This window comes from Rana temporaria, chromosome 4 (assembly GCF_905171775.1).
Source record: "Rana temporaria chromosome 4, aRanTem1.1, whole genome shotgun sequence".
NCBI classification, from domain to species: domain Eukaryota; kingdom Metazoa; phylum Chordata; class Amphibia; order Anura; family Ranidae; genus Rana; species Rana temporaria.
The window spans coordinates 27,147,429-27,171,285 of record NC_053492.1 but is presented as its reverse complement, the minus strand read 5'-3'; the positions used below and the strand labels follow the sequence as shown (position 1 = coordinate 27,171,285).

At 46.2% G+C, this 23,857-nt stretch overlaps 1 protein-coding gene across 1 annotated transcript in view; it reads right to left on the bottom strand.

The window, feature by feature from the left end:
* The window catches only part of SCARA5 (scavenger receptor class A member 5), a 424,057-nt gene that overhangs the window by 136,640 nt on the left and 263,560 nt on the right, over window positions 1-23,857 (bottom strand). The window contains exon 6 of the mRNA XM_040348148.1: window positions 19,006-19,104. Coding sequence (XP_040204082.1) covers window positions 19,006-19,104 — 99 coding nt within the window. The remainder of the gene's footprint in view (window positions 1-19,005; window positions 19,105-23,857) is intronic.

Genomic DNA, 23,857 nt, shown 5'->3' with positions numbered 1-23,857 from the left:
GCTCCAGGCGTTTTGGAGCTTCTGGCTTCAGGCGTTTTGGAGTGGAGATGTGAACCATCTCCATAGAGAATAATAGATTTTTTCCCCTCCAGCATTTTGTAGCTTCAGGCTTCAAGCTACAAAATGCTCAGGTGTGAATGGGATCTAAATGTTGATGCCTGTGTCCCATGGGCCTAAAAGTGTATTAACTGCTTCCTTACTCTACTTCCCTTACCCATCCAGCAGCAAACTGTGCCCGTTTATTCTCAGCAGCGCTTTCCTTTACCCCTTAGGCTCCCACAGCGGCAGGTTGTGCGATGCCGCAGCCTATGTTGGTATCTCGTTCTTAAACTCAAAAACACACACGCCCTCCGACCTCCTTCTGGGTAGTAATCTAAAGTTTGGCATTGCTCCCTGTTTAACTTAACGAGGTGTCTGATGGTCTCTGGTGGCGCTCAGCGAAAGCAGCCAGATGAAAAAAAGTCCCATGAAAGTGTCTCCCGATAGCCCGGCATTCAGGGAAACTGCACTAACGAGCAATTATGTGACCCAGTTCTACTCGCCAGGGAATTACATTCCTTTGTGCAGTAAAAATACAGAAATCTACCAAATATGGTTTTCTGATTACAGTCCCGTGCCAGCTGCATGGACAGAGCCTGAATATGGGGAGCTGCTGACTTGTTTTTAAAGCTGCAGGCTCCAGGGCAGGGCTTCCATTCACAGTAGACCTTGGCCTCTGACCTAAAACAAGCAGGCAACCTATGATAAGGTGACCAGATTTTTTAAATGAAATCCGGGGACATATTTATTTATTTTTATTGGCAAATGGCACAGGACTGCATAATACACAGAGTGCTGGGCACAAGACCGCATAATACACAGAGAACTGGGCATGGGACCGCATAATACACAGAGCGCTGGACACAGGACTGCATAATACACATAGTGCTGGGTACGGGACCACATAATACACAGAGCGCTAGGCACGGGACCACATAATACACAGAGCGCTGGGCACAGGACCGCATAATACACAGAGCGCTGGGCACGTGACCGCATAATACACAGAGCGCTGGGCACGGGACCACATAATACACAGAGCGCTGGGCACAGGACCACATAATACACAGAGCGCTGGGTATGGGACCGCATAATACACAAAGCGCTAGACACGGGACTGCATAATACACAGAGCGCTGGGCACAGGACCGCATAATACACAGAGTGCTGGGCACAGGACCGCATAATACACAGAGTGCTGGGTATGGGACCGCATAATACACAGAGCGCTGGGCACAGGACCGCATAATACACAGAGCGCTGGGCACAGGACCGCATAATACACAGAGCGCTGGGCACGGGACCGCATAATACACAGAGCGCTGGGCACGGGACCGCATAATACACAGAGCGCTGGGCACGGGACCGCATAATACACAGAGCTCTATGCACACCAACTCTGAGCCCTCAGTAATCCAAGCCCATACCTCCCAATATTTTGAGATGGGAATGAGGGACACCCACTAGGAAACGTGTGTAGGTATAGGACACACCCCCTTAAAGGAGAATAAACCCCCAAAAAAAGGTTAATGAAATCCACAAGTGCTTTTTTTTTTTTTACCACTACTATTCCTTTATATTGTATTTTTTTTATTTTATTTATAAATGCAGCAATTTAGAATTTGGATGAAAGGTTTAGCGCTGGGAAACACTTTTTGAAAGATAAAAAGTGCATTTTATATACAACTCTATAGATCAGACCAAAAATGAGGGACAAATGAGGAGGAAAGAGGGACATTGCTCCAAATCAGGGACAGTTGGGAGCTATGCAAGCATCTTCAATGACTCCTATGCCCATGCCAAGTGAGCAATCTGCTGTGTTCACAATACAGCAGGGCACCAAAAAAATAAAAAAACAATGCCCTTTGATAAAGAGATAACAGATATAGATGATTGAGGGTGCGATGGGAGATTAAAATAGATCTCAAGACAAGATGAACTGAAATACAAATACTTTGACAGGTAGAAGCGCTCCAACCTATGAATTAAACCTGTTGCCGCGTACACATGACCGTTTTTCGGGTTCTAAAAAATTACGTTTTTTTTTTTATGTCATTAAAAACGATCGTGTGTGGGCTCCAGAGCATTTTTCACGATCTAAAAAATGGGCAATAAAAATTTCGAACATGTATTTTTTCACGACGTTTTTAATGTTGTCGTGTTTAATGGTCGTGTGTGGGCTTTAACGACGTGAAAAAAACGTGCATGCTCAGAAGCAAGTTATGAGAGGGGAGCGCTCGTTCTGGTAAAACTAGCGTTCGTAATGGAGTAAGCACATTCATCACGCTGTAACAGACTGAAAAGCGCGAATCGTCTTTTACTAACATGGAATCAGCAAAAGCAGCCCCAAGGGTGGCGTCATCCGCATGGAACTCCCCCTTTATAGTGCCGTCGTACGTGTTGTACGTCACCGCGCTTTGCTAGAGCATTTTTTTTTCACTATTGTGTGTAGGCAAGTCCGTTTTAATGATCGAGTTGAAAAAAACTTAATTTTTTTTAGACTCTTAACCACTTCCGGACCGCCGCATGTACATATACGTCGGCAGAATGGCACGGACAGGCACATTGGCGTACCTGTACGTCCCTGCCTAGACGTGGGTCGGGGGACCCCCCCCGGTACATGTGGCGGTTCCCATGGCTTCAGGAGCGATCCGGGACGAGGGCGCGGCTATTCGTTTATAGCTGCCCCCTCGCGATCGCTCCCCGGAGCTGAAGAACGGGGAGAGCCGTATGTAAACACGGCTTCCCCGTGCTTCACTGTGGCGGCTGCATCGATCGAGTGATCCCTTTTATAGGGAGACTCAATCGATGATGTCAGACCTACAGCCACACCCCCCTACAGTTGTAAACACACACTAGGTGAACCCTAACTCCTACAGCGCCCCCGTGTGGTTAACTCCCAAACTGCAACTGTCATTTTCACAACAAAAAATGCATTTAAATTGCATTGTTTATTGTGAAAATGACAATGGTCCCAAAAATGAGTCAAAATTGTCCGAAGTGTCCGCCATAATGTCGCAGTCACGAAAAAAATAGCTGATCGCCGCCATTAGTAGTAAAAAAAATAATAATAATAAAACTATCCCCTATTTTGTAAACGCTATAAATTTTGCGCAAACCAATCGATAAACGCTTATTGTGATTTTTTTTCCCCAAAAATAGGTAGAAGAATACGTATCGGCCTAAACTGAGGAAAAAAAATGTATATATGTTTTTGGGGGATATTTATTATAGCAAAAAGCAAAAAATATTGCATTTTTTTTCAAAATTGTCGCTCTATTTTTGTTTATAGCGCAAAAAATAAAAACCGCAGAGGTGATCAAATACCATCAAAAGAAAGCTATATTTGTGGGGAAAAAAGGACGCCAATTTTGTTTGGAAGTCACTTTGCACGACCGCGCAATTGTCTATTAAAGTGACGCAGTGCCGAATTGTAAAAACCCCTTGGGTCATTTAGCAGCATATTGGTCCGGTCCTTAAGTGGTTAAAAACGTAATTTTTTTAGAACCCGAAAAACGGTTGTGTGTGCGCGGCATGTGAGTTTAACCATTTACCTGGAGTTCAGTTTTAACTTTCATTCGTATTCTAGAATTGAGAATTCATGGACATGAACACTGAGAAACCAAGAAGAAAAGTATCTTTTCAGGAGCCCGTTGGACGCTCAATACAACCTCCTCCTCTGTAGTCTGGATTCTATTATCTGTATCTAATCACAAAGAGGAAATCTTCACTCTCTTGAATTATGTCGGGTTGTTAAGGAAGATGGAGAGAACATAAATGTTTCTTTCCCCCAGTGGATTAAATTTCCGTATTTGAGAACATTCGGAATTCCTACTCTCTAGTTCTCTACTTTCGAGAGTAGGAATTCAGAATGTTCTCAAACATGGAAATTTCTCTACTTTCAGAAGACTTTTAGTACCCAAATTTTTTTTCTACATAATCCATGGGGCATACCCAGGGGTCCAGAGGAATGTGCATCTATGCAGAAGATAAGTTAAGAAAGAAAGCAAGTAACACCACTCCAAAACTTCCCCGGATGTATTGGGCGCTTGTCCACAGGAATGGGCTGTATAATGGGGAAACAGAGGCGCACACTAGACACGTGCATTCGTTTTCGTCCGAATGCATTTCGGGTATTTTCGTTATCGTTTCAACAAACACGCAGAATCTGAAATCCAAAAGATCTGACATAAAAAATGCCTTATTTTCGTTTTCGTTGCTACAACATTTCGATATAGATAGGAGATTCGACATGACAATGTCTATCGAACCTGCGGTCGAATGTGCCTAACCTTAACCACTTAAAACCCGGACCAAAATGCAGCTAAAGGACCCGGTCAGGTTTTGCGATTCGGGACACAGACACAGTCCTTGGCAGCCGCTGCAGCTCTGACAATATGTGCAAACGGAGCGGCGGCTGCCTGCTGTTGCTGAGACTTATGCCGCGTAGAAAAGGTCGGACAAAACCGATGAGAATGGACCAAGGTTCAGTTTCATCGGTCCAAACCGACCGTGTGTATAGCCCAATCAGTCTGTTTTCCTTCGGTCCAAAATTGTAAAACATGCTTCAAAATCGAACCCGATTGGTCCAAACCGATGGTTAGTGCAGAAAACATCTGTGATTCCCGCGCATGCCCAGAATCAAGTCGACACATGCTTGGAAGCATTGAACTTCGTTTTATTCAGCACGTTGTGTGTTTGACGTTACCGCGTTCTGACCCGATCGGTTTTTGGAACGATGGTGTGTACGCACATCAGACCATCAGGCCACTTCAGCGTTGAACCGATGGAAATGGCCCGTCGAACCATTCTCATCGGTTTGGAACGACCGTGTGCCTTAGTTGCTTGCTGCAGAGAGAAGAGAGTAGAAACACCAGTTGCCGGGCGCCCTAGGTGGCTGCCTAGTTTGCCTAGTGGTAGCACCGGCCCTGGCCATGTACAGCACCCTGCCAGCCCTCCCACTAGCATTGATCTGCCTCCATGCATAGAGAAGCACAGAGTCCCATTGAGGACATCACTGCAACTTAAATAAGGTATGTAATAGAAATGGAAAGATTTTATTTTGAAATTTAAATTAATAAGGGGGCAAAGGAGGGACCAGGGAAGACAAAATATAAGCCGATTAAACTTCAGCTTTTTGGCTGAATTTTGACTTAATTTGTTAACAAGCGGTACTACAAGTTTAATTACAGCTCTTTGCTCTCTTTGGCCGGCTGTCCTCAGAGCTCTGCCCTGAGATTACCCGATCGTGTTACTTTAGGTGCCATAATTCAATCTTCTCATAACGAAAAAATATTTTCCTTGAAAAAACGTAAAAGGCAAGACGATCCTCGCCATTTATTTTACGCGCAGACGTCTCGAAAGCGTAAATACAGCCAGTTTATTTTTATCCATCTATAATCCCTCCATTGTACATGGATAGTTTTTGGCAGGAGAGTAAGCGACTCTTTGTTCCGAGGTGCAAGGTGAGCGGCGAGAGCCAAAAGGCGGGGAGGATCAGACGCTTGCCCGTGTTTATTTTTGCTCTCAGGTATCACCCTCCATGCTGGGCTCTCTCCCCCCTCCCCTGCCCCTTGGCATTGCCCGCGCAGCACATTGTTTCCCATTAATTCACTTTGCAGAAGTACAGAAAACACGGTTTTCAAATCACCTCCGCTAATTGCAGATTCGGGAAAGGCCTGGACTAAAGGGAATCTGTTACAGGAGACTACCAGGAAAGGAACCAAAGATAAGAGAGGAACCTGCTGTTATAGCATGGCAAAATGTTACAATAACAGGCTGGATGAAACTGAATTTTATAATAGCACAGAGTCTCCTTTGTTCTGCTGTGGGGCTTATAACCGTGGGATATTTAACCACTTAAGACCCGGACCTTTAGGCAGCTAAAGGACCCGGCCAGTTTTTGCGATTCGGCACTGCGTCGCTTTAACTGACAATTGCGCGGTCGTGCGACGTGGCTCCCAAACAAAATTGGCGTCCTTTTTTCCCCACAAATAGAGCTTTCTTTTGGTGGTATTTGATCACCTCTGCGGTTTAAATTTTTTGCGCTATAAACAAAAAAAGAGTGACAATTTTGAAAAAAATGCAATATTTTTTACTTTTTGCTATAATAAATATTCCCCAAAAAGATATAAAAATACGTTTTTTTTCCTCAGTTTAGGCCGATACGTATTCTTCTACCTATTTTTGGTAAAAAAAAAAAATATCGCAATAAGCGTTTATTGGTTGATTTGCGCAAAATTTATAGCGTTTACAAAATAGGGGATAGTTTTATTGCATTTTTATTATTATTATTTTGTTTTTACTACTAATGGCGGTGATCAGCGATTTTTTTTGTGACTGCGTCATTATGGCGGACACTTCGGACAATTTTGACACATTTTTGGGACCATTGTCATTTTCAAAGCAAAAAATGCATTTAAAATGCATTGTTTACTGTGAAAATGGCAATTGCAGTTTGGGAGTTAACCACAAGGGGGCGCTGATGGGGTTATGTATGACCTCATCTGTGTTTCTAACTGTAGGGGGGTGTGGCTGTAGGTGTGACGTCATCGATTGTGATTCCCTATATAAGGGAACACACGATCGATGATGGCGCCACAGTGAAGAACGGGGAAGCTGTGTTAACACACAGCTTTCCCGTTCTTCAGCTCCAGGGACTGATCGCGGGACTCCAGCGGCGATCGGGTCCACGACTCCTGTGGCCGCGGTCACGGAACTTCGGACCGGGTCGCGTGCCCGCGCGACCCCACGGCTGGGCTTAAAGGGCAACGTACAGGTACGTTGATGTGCCCAGCCGTGCCATTCTGCCGACGCATATCGGCGTGAAGGGGTCCTTAGGTGGTTAACCACTTCAGCCCCGCAAGATTTTACCCCCTTCCTGACCAGAGCACTTTTTACAATTTGGCACTGCGTCGCTTTAACTGACAATTGCGCGGTCATGCAACCAAAATTTGCGTCCTTGTTTTCCCACAAATAGAGCTTTCTTTTGGTTGGTATTTGATCACCTCTGCGGTTAAAAATGTTTGCGCTATAAACAAAAGAAGACCGACAATTTTGAAAAAAAATATATATATTTTTTACTTTTTGCTATAATAATTTTAGTTTAGGCTGATATGTACTTTTCTACATATTTTTGTTAAAAAATCGCATGATTGGCTTGCACAAAAGTTATAACTTCTACAAAATAGGGGATAGTTTTATGGCATTTTTATTATTATTTTTTTAGTAATGGCGGTGATCTGCGTTTTTTTGCGACATTGCGACGGACAGATCCAGGGCCGCCATCAGGGGGGTACAGGCAGTACACCTGTAAGGGGCCCGGTGGTCCCCAGGGGCCCGGATGGCATCCCCCCTTTTCTTTTTCTTTTTTTCCATCAGCACCCAAAGCTCCCCCCGACCTCTAAGGGGCCCGGTGGTCCCCAGGGGCCCCGGGTGACATCCCCCCCTTTTTTTTGTTACATTTTTTTTTTCATTTGTTTATCTTTTTTTTTTGTCAGCACGCAAAGCCCCCCCCCCCCCCGACCTCTAAGGGGCCCGGTGGTCCCCAGGTCCCCGGGTGGCATCCCCCTTCTTTTTTTTTTGTTTGTCGTCTGCTCTGCGCCTGAAGCTGTGTAAGGGGCCCCAAAATTCCTGATGGCGGCCCTGGACAGATTGGACACTTTTGAAACATTTTTGGGACCATTGGCATTTATAGAGCGAACAGTGCTATAAATATGCACTGATTACTGTATAAATGTCACTGGCAGGGAAAGGGGGCAATCAAGGGGTTAAGTGTTCTAACTGTGTGGGTAGGGGAGTGACTAGGAGATGTGTGTGTGTGTTTCTACAAAGAAAAAGCATAAACAGCAATCTGTCTTCTCTCCTCTGATAGCAGAGTGATTTGTGTGTTTACACACACAAATCACCATGCTGGCACTCGTGCACGCGATCACTCGTGGCTGTCTGTGATCACGCCCGCCGGCCACTCACATCGGGTTCCCTGCCACGCAGCGGGCACATGCCTCCGGTGGTGCTTGTGTGCCCCTGGTGGTTCTCCAGGGCAAATCCGTATATATACAGGATTTCGCCCAGGAGAGCAATTCTGCTCTCCTGGGCGAGAAACGGTTAAAGTGGACCTTTCAGTAATTTTAAAGTAGCCATTCTTCCAGCGAATGGGGCAAAAGGGAATTAAGCCTCGTACACACGCACGGTTTTCTCGGCCAGAACCAGCAAGAAAACTGCAGAGCTTTTTTGCGAGAAAACCGTGCGTGTATATGGTTTCTCGTTGAGAAAACTGCCTGGAATCTTGACAAGAAAAATAGAAAACCTGCTCTCTATTTTCTCGTCGTGATTCTCGGCAGTGTTTTCCTGCCGAGAAACCCGAGCGTCTATATACTTACCTGCCTCCATGGAAACCCACGCATGCTCGATGAGACTATGAGTAATTTAAAGATGGCTAGTTCTGCTAGCGCTAGTAGAGAAAGGATCATAATGAAATAGTTTCCAAACAGGGGCAAAGCAGTATCAACGACGGACGACACAGGACAGGTAGTCAGGCTATAAGGTACCAAGGCTTTAGAACCAGAGTCCACTTAAGGGCTGCAAGGCACAAACTCATGTACATAGACAGAGTGGGAGAAAGAAAGTTACCGCTCCAGGTGGATTGTGTTAGGATGATCAGTATGGTCTTAGGCAGGGCCGTTTGAAGGAATTTGGGGGCCCCAAGCAAAATGGGGGCCCCCAAACACCCCCCGCACCCAAAGCCTACGTTAGCGATACACTAATTTTTTACACCCATGTTCTTACTCCTCCCCTCCTCCCTATGTTTTTCTATTCTCACCTCCCCTTCTTCCCTGTAGGCTGCCGCTGTAGTGTGGCCGAGCTCCTCTTCCTCCTGTCAGTCCGGTGTTCTATCATTATGAGTCCCCAGTCCCCTAACAGACAGTGCCCGGGCCGGGTACCGCGCGGTACAGGAGATTCAGTTTTCTGTGTTCCCGGCCGGACTGAAAGGAAGTGAGCACTCAGTGTGCACTTCCTGTCAGTCCGGCCGGGAACAGGAAACTGAATCTCCTGTACCACGCGCGGTACCCTGCCGGACTGACAGGACTCCAGGAGGAAGGAAGAGGAGCTCGGCCACACTACAGCCTGGGAAGGGGAAGTTGGGGGCCCCAGGCCAGCTCGGGGCCCCAAGCAATTGTTTGTTTTGCCTGTCCTGTAGCAACAGGCCTGGTCTCAGGAGATCAAGGGTGCTGGCAATGCACAAGACAACAATGGAAAAATAAAATATGGACAGCCGCACTCCAAAAAACCTTGATGGTTGTCTTTATTTAAAAAAGGAAAAATGCACTACAAGTCACAGCACACTACACGGGAGTAAAACAGGTGACGCGTTTCGCACTATAAATTAGTGCTTAAAGGGTCACTAAAGGAAAAAAAATGTAAGCTAAATAGCTTCCTTTACCTTACTGCAGTCCTGGTTTCATGTCCTCATTGTTCGTTTTTGCTTTGATGTTGCTGTAATTTCTCTCTGTTATGGACACTTCCTGGTTGTCTGTTTCCTGATCACCACAGTACTGGGAGATTTCTCACTGTGGTGACTAATCAAGGAGGTGTGTCTATAACCCCTCAGCACCAATCCAGTTTCGTTTTGCAAAACCTTCACTGCCCTCTATCGGCTCTTTGTCTCTGTACATCAGAGAACCAGGAAACAACAGCAAAAACTAAACTAAACTGTAGGTACATTATATGATTGTTTTTTATCTATTTTTAATCATTTTAAAAGAAATCAGTTAACTATTATGGGCCAGAATCACATAGAGATACGACGTCGTATCTCAGAGTTGCGTCGGTCGTATCTATGCGATTGATTCATAGAATCAGTTACGCATAGATATGCCTAAGATCCGACAGGTGTAACTGTGTTACATCGTCGGATCTTAACTGCAATTTTGAAATGGCCGCTGAGGGCGTTCTCGCTGCTTTTCGCAGAGAATATGTAAATCAGCGAGATACGCCAATTCACAAACGTACGCGGGCCCGACGCAGTCACTTTACGCCGTTTACGTAAGGGTTTTCCCGGCGTATAGTTACCCCTGCTTCTATGAGGCGCAGCCAATGTTAAGTATGGCCTTCGTTCCCGCGACAAAATTTTAATTTTTTACGTTGTTTTCCTAAGTCGTTCGCGAATAGGGATTTGCGGAAATTACGCTCACGTCGGCTTCATTGATGTTTTCCGCCCCCTTTGAATTACGCGGCCTTACGCCGGGCCATTTACACTACGCCGCCGCAAATTACGGAGCAAGTGCTTTGAGAATACGGCTCTTGCGCCCTATGTCTCTATACCCTGTAAACAGTAATTTCAGCAAAAAATTCTTTAGTGACCCTTTAATCATAGCTGATCAGGTCAGTTCTTAGGCCAACCAGTCGAATTAGCATACTCGGAGCTCAAGTCCACCCTTCGGGTGAAAAACTTGGAGAAGCCCACGTCTCAGCTCTATGGGTCCCTGCTGGTTGCTGCCGGCCCAGAGTTGTCCTCCCTCCGCAGGAAATGGGTGGGGGACATTCCAGGGCTGGACGAGGATGACTGGAGAGAGATTTGGGACGTTCCCTTCTCCCCTCTGGTCTCGGCTAGGGACATGCCTAGTGAATGCCGGTTTGCCCCTATATAAAGCCACCTACTCAGGTAGGGGTTGTCCACAAAAATTTGAAAAGGTATGGACCTGTTGGCTAGATGATAATACCACGGCAACTGATGCAGTAACCAATTCCTAGATTAACAATATATCGCTACTACTAGAAGTAGAGATGTGATGGGATATGTAGTTTCATCACAGCTAGGTGGCCTACCTTTGACTTGGACTTGGAACAACTAGAACCAAGTGGAAAAATAATCTTGGCCAGTTTACTAACTCAACTGCACTGAATGTTAAGATGGTCCGTCATGGCCAAATCCTCTACAAAAGTTTTGAAGCCCTTCAGTTCAATATTGTGTTCAACAGATCTTAAGTCTTAATTACTTTAGTATGAAATGTGTTATCTGTGCCCACACAAAAAGTACACAAAACTTCTTGAAACTCCAGAAGTTTGGCGCCATGACACAAACTGTAGCCGCAAGTCCTGCATGAAGAATCATACCTTTCCTCTGCTGGACCCAGACCAAACCAAGGAACGACACGGTAATGTCACCATGAATGGACGTTCAGTGTGCAAATAAAGCTCAACAGGCATGAAGACCACACTTACGTCACAGTAATAATAACATAGGACTTCTTTTGGCTGAGAAACTCAAGCACGCTTCCAGCCACAGTGACCTAACATTCCTGGATACCCAAGAATCTTGGTTTGGCACACTGTGTTCAGGTCCTTCTTGCTCTTTTCTATAAACACAGTTATTTTAAGAAAACACACATCATACAATGTTCTTAAGGAAATAATTAGGAGCACTGAAGTGCAAAACAAATTTGGTCATTTGTAAAGAAGGTGGCCAATCTTAAAAAGCCAATAATGTTGGATATTTTAATCAACTAACTTAAAGTGGAGATTCACCCTCAAAAAAAATTCTGACATCACATGGAGTCGAGCCATCCTACCGAGAGAATGCCGGTGTTTTTTTTTTTTCTCAGCACATACCTCGTTATCACGATTTTCAGCCCCCCCCCCCCCCCCGGCAATCCCGCGGGACTGGGCGTTCCCAAGCACTGCCTGTGATTGACAGGCTTCCGAACGGCACATACTGCGCGTCACAGGTTGCCGACAGAACCCGAACGTTGGTGCGCAGGCGCCGTATAGAGCCGCACCGATGTTCGGTTTTTTTCGGCAACCTGTGACACGCAGTATGCGCCATTCGGAAGCCTGTCAATCACAGGCAGTGCTTGGGAACGCCCAGTCCCGCGGGATTGCCGGGGGGTGAAAATCGTGATAACGAGGTATGTGCTGAGAAAAAAAAAAAAAAACACCGGCATTCTGTCGGTAGGATGGCTCGACTCCATGTGATGTCAGAATTTTTTTTGAGGGTGAACCTCCACTTTAATGCCATTTTAGTTGACTAAAATATGCCTAAAACAATTGAGATGACTAAAATACGACTAAAACTAAAATGCCATTTTAGTCAAAAGGATAAAATGGGACTAAAACTAAAATTGCAGAACCTGGCCTTGGGGTGGTAGGGAAAGGAAATCCGGCCCTGCTGGCTGCCTTCTCACTTCCTCCACCCTGGCGAGGCTGCAATTTGGGGCACAGTGAGGCTGCAATTTGGGGCACAATGAGGCTGTAATGGGGGCACAATGAGGCTACAATTTGGGGCGCAGTGAGGCTACAATTGTGGGCACAGTGAGGCTACAATTGGGGGCACAGTGAGGCTACAATTGGGAGCACAGTGAGGCTACAATTGGGAGCACAGTGAGGCTGCAATTTTTTTTGCTGATCTGAAAAATTATCCTATCCGTGACTCTGATACGAGGAACAATCCGAACCATGAGTTTTTTGATCCGTTGCACCCCTAAAAAAGACTTAAGGTTCGTACACACGGTCGGACATCCAACAAAATTTCCCTTGGATTTTTTTCTTAATTGATTTGTCCGATCACACCCATAGCATACACACGCTCTGACTTTTCTGCAAACTTTTCTAACACTTTCCCAACATCACGTGGTTTTACTTGCTCTTTACCGCCACCCTTTGGTTAACTTCTGCTATTGTTGGTTGAGTTTAACATTGGTTCTGAGCATGCGCATTTGTACTTTGTCCAAAAGTCCGATGGTTTGCTGTACACACGGTCAGACAAGGCACCATCAGACTTTTGTTGCCAGAAAGTTGGTCCGTTCGCAGACCCAACTTTTTGTCCGATGAAAGCCAAAAAAGTTGGTCCGATGGAACGTACACACGGTCGGACAAATACGAAAAGTGCCGGATTTTGAAGTTGGTTGGGCAAAGTCCGACCGTGTGTACGGGGCTTAAGACTAAAACTATTGAAATTTAATGTCAAAATAACACTGGTCTGTAGTGAATGTTCATACCTCAATAACATAAATAATAACACATTAGATTTTTCATTCTAGTAGTACCGTATTTATCACGGTATAACGCGCTCCCGCGTATACCGCGCACCCCCAAAGTTGACCCGAATCCTGTGGAAAAAAAGTTTTTTTTGTACTTACAGTTTTGGTGTCTTGCGCGGCGTCCATCGGCGGCCTTGTCGGGTCCGGCGTTCGTCTGCGGCTTCGGGTGTCCTCTTCGGCGGGTCCGGCGTCCTTCTGCGGCTTCGGGTGTCTTTCTGCGGCGGGTCCGGTGTCCTCTTCGGCGGGTTCCGGTGTCCTCTTTGGCGGGTCCAGCGTCCTTCTGCGGCGTCCTCGCGTCCTCCCCGCTCGTTTCCCGCGCCGAGTTTGAATACTGCGCCGACATATACAGAGCGCAGTACACTCGTGTATTGTCGGCAATGCTCGGCTACCCGCGCTGACGTCCTGTACGTCCAGGACGTGAGCGCGGAAGGAGCCGAGACTGCACGACTATACCCGAGTGTACTGCGCTCGGTATATGTCGGCGCAGTATTCAAAACTCGGCGCGGGAAAGCGGGTATCGGCGTATACCGCGCACCCACGATTTTGCCCTGATTTGCCCAGGGCAAAAAAGTGCGCGGTATACGCAGATAAATACGGTATATAATGAGTTTGGAAATTGTAGAGAAATGCTTAAATAACACATTACATTTTAACTACACCCATTCGAATTTAGATGACTAAAATTAGTTTTAGTCGACTAAAATGATTTTGGTCGAATAAAATGTCCTGGGGATTTAGTTGACTAAATACAACTAAATTACACAATTCCGACGCACAAAATTCCACGAATGCTCGGAATCAAGCAGAAATGCCGCACTGGCTATTGAACTTCATTTTTCTTGGCTCGTACGTCACCGCATTCTTGACTTTCGGAATCTCTGCCAACATTTGTGTGACCGTATGTATGCAAGACAAGTTTAAGCCAACATCCCATCGGAAAAAAATCCACGGTTTTGTTGTCGGAACGTCCGATCGTGTGTACGCGGCATTAGACTAAATCGAAATCTGTTGCCAAAATGAACACTGGTCTGGAGTCTTTAAGGAGGAATGATGATAACCTCAGGGTACACTTGTTCTCAGTCTTTTTATTTATAAACTTCCACGTGGGTGTTCCTGTGGAGTGGGAGTTACTACGGACAGGCTAATGCTGGCCTATGGCACTTTCCTATATTTGTAAACATATGCAAATTAGACATCTGTTTTTTTAACATTAAAACACATTTTTTATTTGGTTTCTTAAGAAGGGTAGTAGCCGGAGGGAGGCTGTAAGCTAATGATATCAATCGTGGAATTGACTTCATGATGCCCTCATGACTATGGAGGTGAATGCACATGCACTCAGCAGAAAAGATCGTGAATTCTGGTGGCAGGGGTGGAATTTGAAGGCCTCACAGTACCAAGTGGTGCTTTAGCTTGCCAGACCATTCTTGAATGCCTGGGGGAGTGAGAACGAGTGTGTCTGGTAGTTCTGGGGTACATTCTTAATGTAAGGGGAGATTTACCAAATTGTTTTGGCCCCTGACATCACCAAGGGGCTGCACATAATATTCAGTGTAAGTAATGCAACAGAAGACTGTCAGAGAATGTTGACATACTACAGGAGATGGTCAGAGGTTCTAGACGTGGTACACGAGATGGGCAGAGACTGCAGTCATCATAGAGTAGATGGTCAGAGACTGCAGACATGGTACAGGGGATGGTCAGAGACTGAAGATATGATATTAAAGTAAAGTATAAAGAACTACTTACAAACAGATAGTAAAAACTTGCGATATGACTGCTTGGCTCCGAAGAAGAAGGTACTCCTTCGAAACACGTCAGCCGGCAGTGGCCCTTGAATCTCCTCCGTTACCACCTGGAGTCTTTTGTCTCAAGACAGATTGTTGTCTTCCTGAGATCACTCGTATCACAATTCTTTACTATCTGTTTGTAAGTAGTTCTTTATACTTTACTTTAATAAAACAACCTAAGGATAATGCACAAGGCTGTTGCGTCCTCTTTTTCTTTTTTTGTTTGACTGTTAGGATACCCCTATCTATGCGGGCAGCAAGGCCTGTGATATTATCCACTACAAGCTCTAGTCTATCCGGTACTCACTTGTGCGCAGAAGTATTTGTTTTTCTGTTACTGAAGATATGATAGAGGAGATGGTCAGAGGCTCTAGATGTGATACAGGAGTAAGTCAGGTACTTTAGACATGATACAGGAGATGGGAAGAGGCTCTAGATGTGGTACAGGAGATGGGCAGAGACTGCGGACGTGGTACAGGAGATGGTCAGAGACTGAAGACATGATACAGCAGATGGTCAGAGGATCTAGGTGTGATATAGGCATGGGCGTTGCTAGGTCTGCAAAAGATCTGGGGCTACAGCCCATAGCAGCGGTCACCAACCTTTTTGCAGGCCCAGGTCGTGGGTGGTACACAATTTTTCGTGGGCAATGGCTGGTGTTGGCACTTCAATAATCACGGCCACACCTCTGACATTGAAGAGGCCCAGCTGTGAGGGCAGACGAGCGGTGATGCAGGGCAGGTGGAGAGAGACGATGCCATCTCTGCTCGTCCACCAATTTGCTTCTCTCATCCACCTGCCCGACTCTCTCATTAAGCCTGCCTGCTCACTGCACTCGCCACCTGGCTGCAGAGAGGCCACGGCCTGCTGGTTAGGCAGAGACCCCTGTGGTAAGACACTCAGGGCTATGGGCCCCAGATTCGGGGCTATAGCCCCACTAGCCACCCCCTAGTGACACCACTGGATATAGGGGCCAGTCAGATACTCCAGACATGATTCGGTAGATGGTAAGAGACTCTAGACATCCTACAATAGATTATCAAGAGACTCTAGACATGATATTGGAGAAGGTCAGAGGCTTTAGATGTAATATAGGAGATAGTCAGAGACTGCAGACCTGATACAGGAGATGGTCAGAGACTATTGCCGTGAAACCAGAGATAGTCAGACTATAGACATGATACAGGTGTGGTTAAAGACTGGAGACATGCAGTAAGGGACAAACAGAGACTGGGAAAATGTTACACAAGGCTGCAAGAGATCACTGCCATTACACCCCATTTACAAATGAAACCTACCACTCCTGTTACTAAATGTTGGTGCTCAAAAACCTTACAACAAGTGCTAATGCAACCCTCAAGTAACAGCTTGGACACTAGGGTTCTTCAGGAGGGAAAGGACCAAAGCACCTGTTCCACCATCATCTCCCGGTTCTGCCACTGATGTCATTCAACTGGTGAACAGTAGATACATTCCATGACCAAAAGTAAATGGGCATCCCTCCAAATGATGGAAGTCAGGTGTTTCCAGTGCTACAACATAGTCTTTTTCCAGCATGATTGTGCTCCGCAACGCCAATTCTATAAAGACATGGGTTGATGACCAGTTCAGTGTGGAGCAACTTGACTGCCCTGCATGGAGCCCTGAACTTAACCCTAGTGAAAACCTTTGGAATTCAACCATAGGGGAAGCCTTTGGTCCTCAACCCTACTAAACACTATTGCACTGAATTGGAATGCCACTTGTGAGCCAGGTCTTTTCATCCAACATCGGTACCTAAACCTCACACATGAGCACAAATTCCCACAGACACATTCCAGAAGCCTGCCCAAAAGAGTGGAGGACATTAAAGCTGCAAAGGATGGACCACCCTTGTGACGGGAGGGCCTGTGGAACCCAGAATCCCTTGGAAAGGTTGGGAAACCATTGTTTCAGCTCCCCATGCACCTCTTATGTCTAAGTCACCCTGTGCCATCCTGGCACAAGGTGACTGAGAAAATATGTCTTGCATTACTTAAAATGGGACAGTAATATTTATTTTATCCACAATATCTCTCATGATATATGTAAAGACTATTCTTGGTTTGTTTGATTCTAAACTCAACATGTTAGTTGAGAGAGCTGATCACATTGGCCTCTGTACAATGTAGGAGACAGGCCGACTCCTACTGGATCGCCTACTATTGTAAAAAGGTGTCCTGTGTTTATACTTATGATAATGTATAATCTACTGTGTGAAGCTGGGTGACAACAAGTCTGACCTGTAGTGAAGACCTAATTAATCATAACAATGCCCAGGGCACGGAGTCACATCGGCTGCTTTAAGGGATTCGTTATTTAGCTCATGTTAATTTATGTTTCTGGTTACAGGTGTATTGTTAGAGTAATGTGAGCAGGAAGGGGAACCTCCTCCTCTTTAACTGTATATAAGACTTGTATTCTGGTTCTAATAAACAGTTCATGTTCAGCAATCAAGCAAGTATCGTCTTGTTTGTTGTTGATAGCGGTTGGAATATCTGATATCTATATTCAGACTGGGAAGAAGTGGTATATGACGAAAGCACTCAAGCGGAGTGTGGGACGTTTTGTTACAACCCTCATTTGGAATACGATGTGCTCCAAGATCATATACTTTAGGTGTAATGGTAAGAAGTCCACAAATGTTTTTTTCATATCATATACTGTATCTACCTGCCTCTGGTTCTTGGGAAGACATCTGGCTATCTATCGCCACACTTTGTCACAATTAGGTCATAGCCGGAAAGCCCCGCAATACAAAATAATCATGCATTGCCTCTATATTGTAGTTTTCCTTTGCTCTACTATGCATTATTCTACCAAAACTTTCCTTGCAGGTTTACAAGCTCTGAGGCTGCCTCGGTGTATGTAAGTCAGTCCCTTTGGCTTGGCACCTCTTTAATTGTGGAGGACTTGGCAGGCCAGCTGGAAAGTGCTTACTTATAATATAAAAGCATTAATATAAGCTGCAATAACACAGGAACTGCTTACAGCCACAATGCGGATCCCATTAATCTCGGTGAACCTGCCGCAGTCACAGAACTCCGCGTAACGGAAAGAGAGAGCTTACTCTAGCTCAGCTTGTAGTTAAAGAGATCTCCGCTTTCATCCTTATTGTCCTAGGCATCCTCGTAGGAAGCGCTGAGTTTATATTATCATTAAATTGTAGGATCCTTCTACCTTTCTGGTAGGATATGTGACAGCCTCAGGCTGGCAAGAGATATACAAATATACATTAAAGTAGAACTCTGGGAATTTTTCCTTTTGCCATGCAGTGGGACTGTGCCTGCACTGCATGTGTTAACTGCACGTTTTGTCCAGGGGCGCAAAGAAAGGGTATACTTACCATATCCTTCTATCCTCCAGAAAACAGCAGAGCCATCTTAATAGCATCATGGGCCCCTGGGCAGAGTCAGACACTTGGACCCCTACCTGCCTGCCCCAAATTTACGCACCTACTCTCAAGAGTTTGCAAGTATGATGTAATGCAAGATTATCATGGGGCCTCCATGGTCAGGGTGCCCCTGGGCAGTGCCCAGGGGTGCCTGTGCATAAAGACAGCCCTGGAAAACAGCACTCCCCCACATCCAGCGGTGAACTGTTCAAGCCATCCTCATGTCCAGAGCCAGTCTACGGAAGTGATGACTTCAGGAACAGTCCATGCACAAGACTGCTAATGTGCGGGGGGGGCAGCTATGGCAGGAACCAGTCTTGCGCTGGGAGGACTGGAGACCTAGGTGAGTATATCCCGGCTCTCCTCGTCACTAGACAAAAACGAGAATGCAGTAGGGGCACAGCTTCTTTGGCTGAAAATGATAAGAGGGTTTAGTTCCACTTTAAAAATAAATAAATAAGTGCAGGGTGGAGGTTCAGGAATCATGATGGGAGGACTGGGGATGGGGGATCAGCCTGATGTCAATGTCCATGGTGCTGTAGAAGTAACTGTTCTCTTTCTATGGACCTATTGATGCTGCAACAGTAATATCCCGGGGTTGCCAGCTGTAGTTAGAAGATGACTTTTATATTTGTAGCACAAATCCGTATTTAATAAATACACAATTTCCTCTCCTTCAAAACAATGAAATGTTGAGTAAAGAGAAAATAAAATACATCAGGGTTACCTTTAAGTCCTCGAAGTCCCATGGGCCCTGGGTGTCCTATGTAACCCTGGTCACCTTTTTGTCCAGGAAGCCCCGGGAGACCTCTTTCACCTGGAAGACCTGAAAGAGAAAAGAATTTGTTAAGTACAAAACAGGGTACCATGCGTGATATGAAAAATATCTGATTGGGAAAAAATGGATATACGGAGATGGAGAACCCAATTTTTTTTTTGTTTAAATGATGGAGAGAAGATCGAAGAAAACATAATGGACTGAAAGCTGAATTCCAGCCTCACCTTCAGTCTTGCACTGTTGGCTCCTCTCCTATACTGTAATGGCTTACTTTCATTTCACCACACACTGTGAGCTTCTCACAACGTGCATTAAAGGATCACTAAAGGAATTTTAATTTTAAAATAACAAACATGTTATACTTACCTCCACTGTGCAGCTCATTATGCACAGAGTGGCCCTGAACCTGGTCTTCTGGGGTCCTTCAGCGGCTGTCTCGGCTTCCCCCTGCAAGGACTCAACACCTTAATGTGAGAGAGCTCGCATTGGGGGTGAGTGCTTACGGGCGCGCTCCCGTGATACAGCCGGTGGCCATAGCCGTTCACTGTATCACTCGGCCTCGCCTTCCGGCGTGCCGCGTCGTTGGATGTAATTGACAGCAGCGCAAGCCAATGGCTGCGCTGCTTTCAATCAACTAATGAATGAGCCGGAAAGACGGCCGATAAGCCTGCTCGTTCACGGCGTGGGACTTTCAAGGGGGCAGGTAAGTAATCGGGGGGGGCGCTGATACTCAGATGTTTTTTCACCTTAAAGCGGGGGTTCACCCTTAGAGGGCACTTTTCCCCCTTAGATTCCTGCTCGTTTTTACTAGGGGAATCGGCTATTTATTTTAAAATATGTGCAGTACTTACCCGTTTACGAGATGCATCCTCTCCGTCGCTTCCGGGTATGGGCTTCGGGAATGGGCGTTCCTTCTTGATTGACAGTCTTCCGAGAGGCTTCCGACGGTCGCATCCATCGCGTCACGATTTTCCGAAAGAAGCCGAACGTCGGTGCGCAGGCGCAGTATAGAGCCGCACCGACGTTCGGCTTCTTTCGGCTACGAGTGACGCGATGGATGCGACCGTCGGAAGCCTCTCGGAAGGCTGTCAATCAAGAAGGAACGCCCGCTCCCGAAGACCCATACCCGGAAGCGACGGAAGAAGATGCAGCTCGAAAACGGGTAAGTACTGCTCATATTTTAATACAAATAGCCGATTCCCCTAGACCGAACGAGCAGGAAGCTAAGGGGAGAAAAATTTTTTTTTTATAAATGGGTGAACTCCCGCTTTAATGCATAGAATGCATTAAGGTGAAAAAATATTTACCTTTACAACCCCTTTAAAAGCTGCAGCAAGTCAGATAGAGCCTAGCTGGAGGACATTCAGCGTCATCTAGCACTTTCCTCCTCCAGCTGACTGTCCCTGGCCCACCCCTTTCATTCATTGGATTTTAGTTCTTTCAAACATAGAGGCTCAGCATCAGATGTGGACATTACCTTGGGTGGTCTTCAAGAAAATATAATGTCGGGGATACCAACTGCATGCATGCAACAGCAGGGATGATCAGATCTAAAGAGCACAGATCACAGGGTAAAACTGGAGATACAAGGAAAGGGGGATCCAGGACTGGGATCAGGAACAAGAGGAGCAGGTACAAGGCAGCAAGGTAAGGATGCAGGACAAGAGTAGGAGCAGGAGAAAGAGCAAGCAGTTTCTGGCTATCAGGACAAAACACTGAAGAATTAACTATCCTACCAGCTGCCAGCATCAGTGGAGACTGATCACTGGGATCTGCTGGCTGCTGGGAGACACCCGCTGGTAGACACCGGAACTAAAACCTTCTGTCCTGGGGACCATAATGCCAACAGCAGTGGATCTAGGTCCTGGCATAGAGTTGGCTGAGGACCATCCAATCCTCCAGACTGACACCCGTCCATCAAGACAGTACAGTTGCATAACCCCTTTTGAGAGCCAGTCAACTGCTTGCAACAGGACTGGGATCAGGAACAAGAGGAGCAGGTACAAGGCAGCACTGTAAGGATGCAGGACAAGAGTAGGAGCAGGAGAAAAAAAAGCAAGCAGTTTCTGGCTATCAAGGCAAAACACTGAAGAACCAAATACCCTACCAGCTGCCAGCATCAGTGGAGACTGATCACTGGGATCTGCTGGCTGCTAGGAGACACCCGCTGGTAGACACCGGAACTAAAACCTTTTGTACTGAGAACCACAATGCCACTAGCAGGTGATCAAGTTCCTGGCAAAGAGTTGGCTGAGGACCATCCAATCCTCCAGACTGACACCTGCCCATCAAGACAGTAGAATTGCATAACTCCTTCTGAGAGCCAGTCAACTGCTTGCATCATTTATGAAGACTCTTTAGTACTGAGGCATGGTGCTATGATGTTTTCAGAACCTATGCACAGTACCCTGCTCGTCCTTCCCACAAGCCATGATTTGCCTTCATTACATAGAGAAGCACAAAGGACTACTGATGGGTCTAAAATATGGGGCCAGATTCACGTAGGAGAGCGTATCTTTGTGCGGGCATAGCGTATCCTATTTACGCTACGCCTCCGCAACTTAGACAGGCAAGTGCAGTATTCACAAAGCACTTGCTCCGTAAGTTGCGGCGGCGTAGCGTAAATCGGCCAGCGTAACCCAGCGTAATTCAAATGTGGAAGAGGTGGGTGTGTTTTATTAATATGAGCCGTGACCCCATGCAAATGAAGCGCCTTATGCTCCTTATCACGTCGAATTTACTCCCTAAGATACGCCGGCTCAATGCCTGTGACGTGAACGTAACCTACGCACATCCCCATTCACGTACGACTTACGTAAACGACGGAAAAAAATACGCTTGTTCCGACGTCCATACTTTGCATTGGCTGCGCCTCATATAGCAGGGGTAACTTTACGCCAGACTTAAGCCTAACGTAAACGGAGTAGCAGGCGCAAGTACGTTCGTGAATCGACGTATCTACCTAATTTACATATTCAACGCGTAAATCTACGGAAGCGCCCCTTGCGGCCAGCGTAAATATGCACCCAAGATACGACGGCGTAGGAGACTTACGCCGCTCGTATCTTGGCCAAATTTATGCGTTACTGATTCTAAGAATCAGGTGCATAGATACGACGGGTCACATTCAGGCTTACGACGGCGTACGTGGAGATACGCCGTCGTAAGTCCTTTGTGAATTTGGCCCATGGTATGTAATGAAAATTGATTTTGTTTTATCATGTTAATTAGGGGGGGGGGGGGTACATGAAATAAATAAGCCAACCTTGCTATTTTAGTGCAAGGCTTGCTTTAATGTAATTCATATACAGTGGAACCTTGGATTACGAGCATAATCCGTTCCAGGAGAATGCTCGTAATACAAAGCACTCGCATATCAAAGTGAGTTTCCCAATAGAAGTCAATGGAAACGGAGATAATTTGACGTCTATGGCATGCAATACCGCAAGTGGCCAGAGGTGGAGGGGCTCGGGGACAGCTCGGCTGAACTCAGAAAGGCTTGGGAATGGAGTATTTCTGAGTGTTTCCAAGAATTTCCAAGTATTTACGAATGGCTCCGCTCAGCTCTGCTAGGCCTCGGCACCTCCGCACCTCTGGCCAAATGTGGTGTTGCACACCGCTGTGGCTTGAATCCTGCTCGTTTTGCGAGGCAACACTCACAAACCGAGTCAGGATTTAAAAGAAAAATTCTCATATTGGGAAACGCTCGTTAACCGCGTTACTCGCAATCAGAAGTTTCACTGTATGTCTGGTTTTAAAGGAACAACAACCCCACTGTGCATAATAAGTGTTGGGACACCTGATATGCACACATATGTTCTTGGTCATTGATATGCTAAATGATGGATGAAAAATTAAAGTGACAGTCCCAATCCTTCACCTTCCAAACATGGGTGTAGGAACCCTTACAAATCTGGGGGGGACAGCATTTTTACTCGCCAATACCCACCCCTCCCATGTAAATACTACCCACCTATACCCACCCCTCTCATGTACATACTACCCACCTATACCGTATAGGTGGGTAGTATGTACATGAGAGGGGTGGGTATAGGTGGGTAGTATGTACATAAGAGGGGTGGGTACAGGTGGGTAGTATGTACATGAGAGGGGTGGGTATAGGTGGGTAGTATGTACACGAGAGGGGTGGGTATAGGTGGGTAGTATGTACACGAGAGGGGTGGATATTGGTGGGTAGTATGTACACAAGAGGGGTGGGTATAGGTGGGTAGTATGTACACGAGAGAGGTGGGTATAGGTGGGTAGTATGTACATGAGAGGGGTGCGTATAGGTGGGTAGTATGTACATGAGAGGGGTGGGTAGTATGTACACGAGAGGGGTGGGTAGTATGATGTACATGAGAGGGGTGGGTAGTATGTACACGAGAGGGGTGGGTAGTATGTACACGAGAGGGGTGGGTAGTATGTACATGAGAGGGGTGGGTATAGGTGGGTAGTATGTACATGAGAGGGGTGGGTATTGGTGGATAGTATGTACACGAGAGGGGTGGATAGTATGTACACGAGAGGGGTGGGTAGTATGTACAAGAGAGGGGTGGGTAGTATGTACAAGAGAGGGGTGGGTAGTATGTACAAGAGAGGGGTGGGTAGTATGTACAAGAGAGGGGTGGGTAGTATCGAATACACCACTGATGCATTAGTGACCAGTGACAGTTATTTAACCCCTTTGTGCTGCATTAGTGGCAAGTTCCAAACCAAAACAGCTATGGTGGCAACCCGTGTTTCCCTTTAAGCACCTCTGACTGTCTCCCTTTAAGGCAGAACGCAAGTAGCGGAGGTG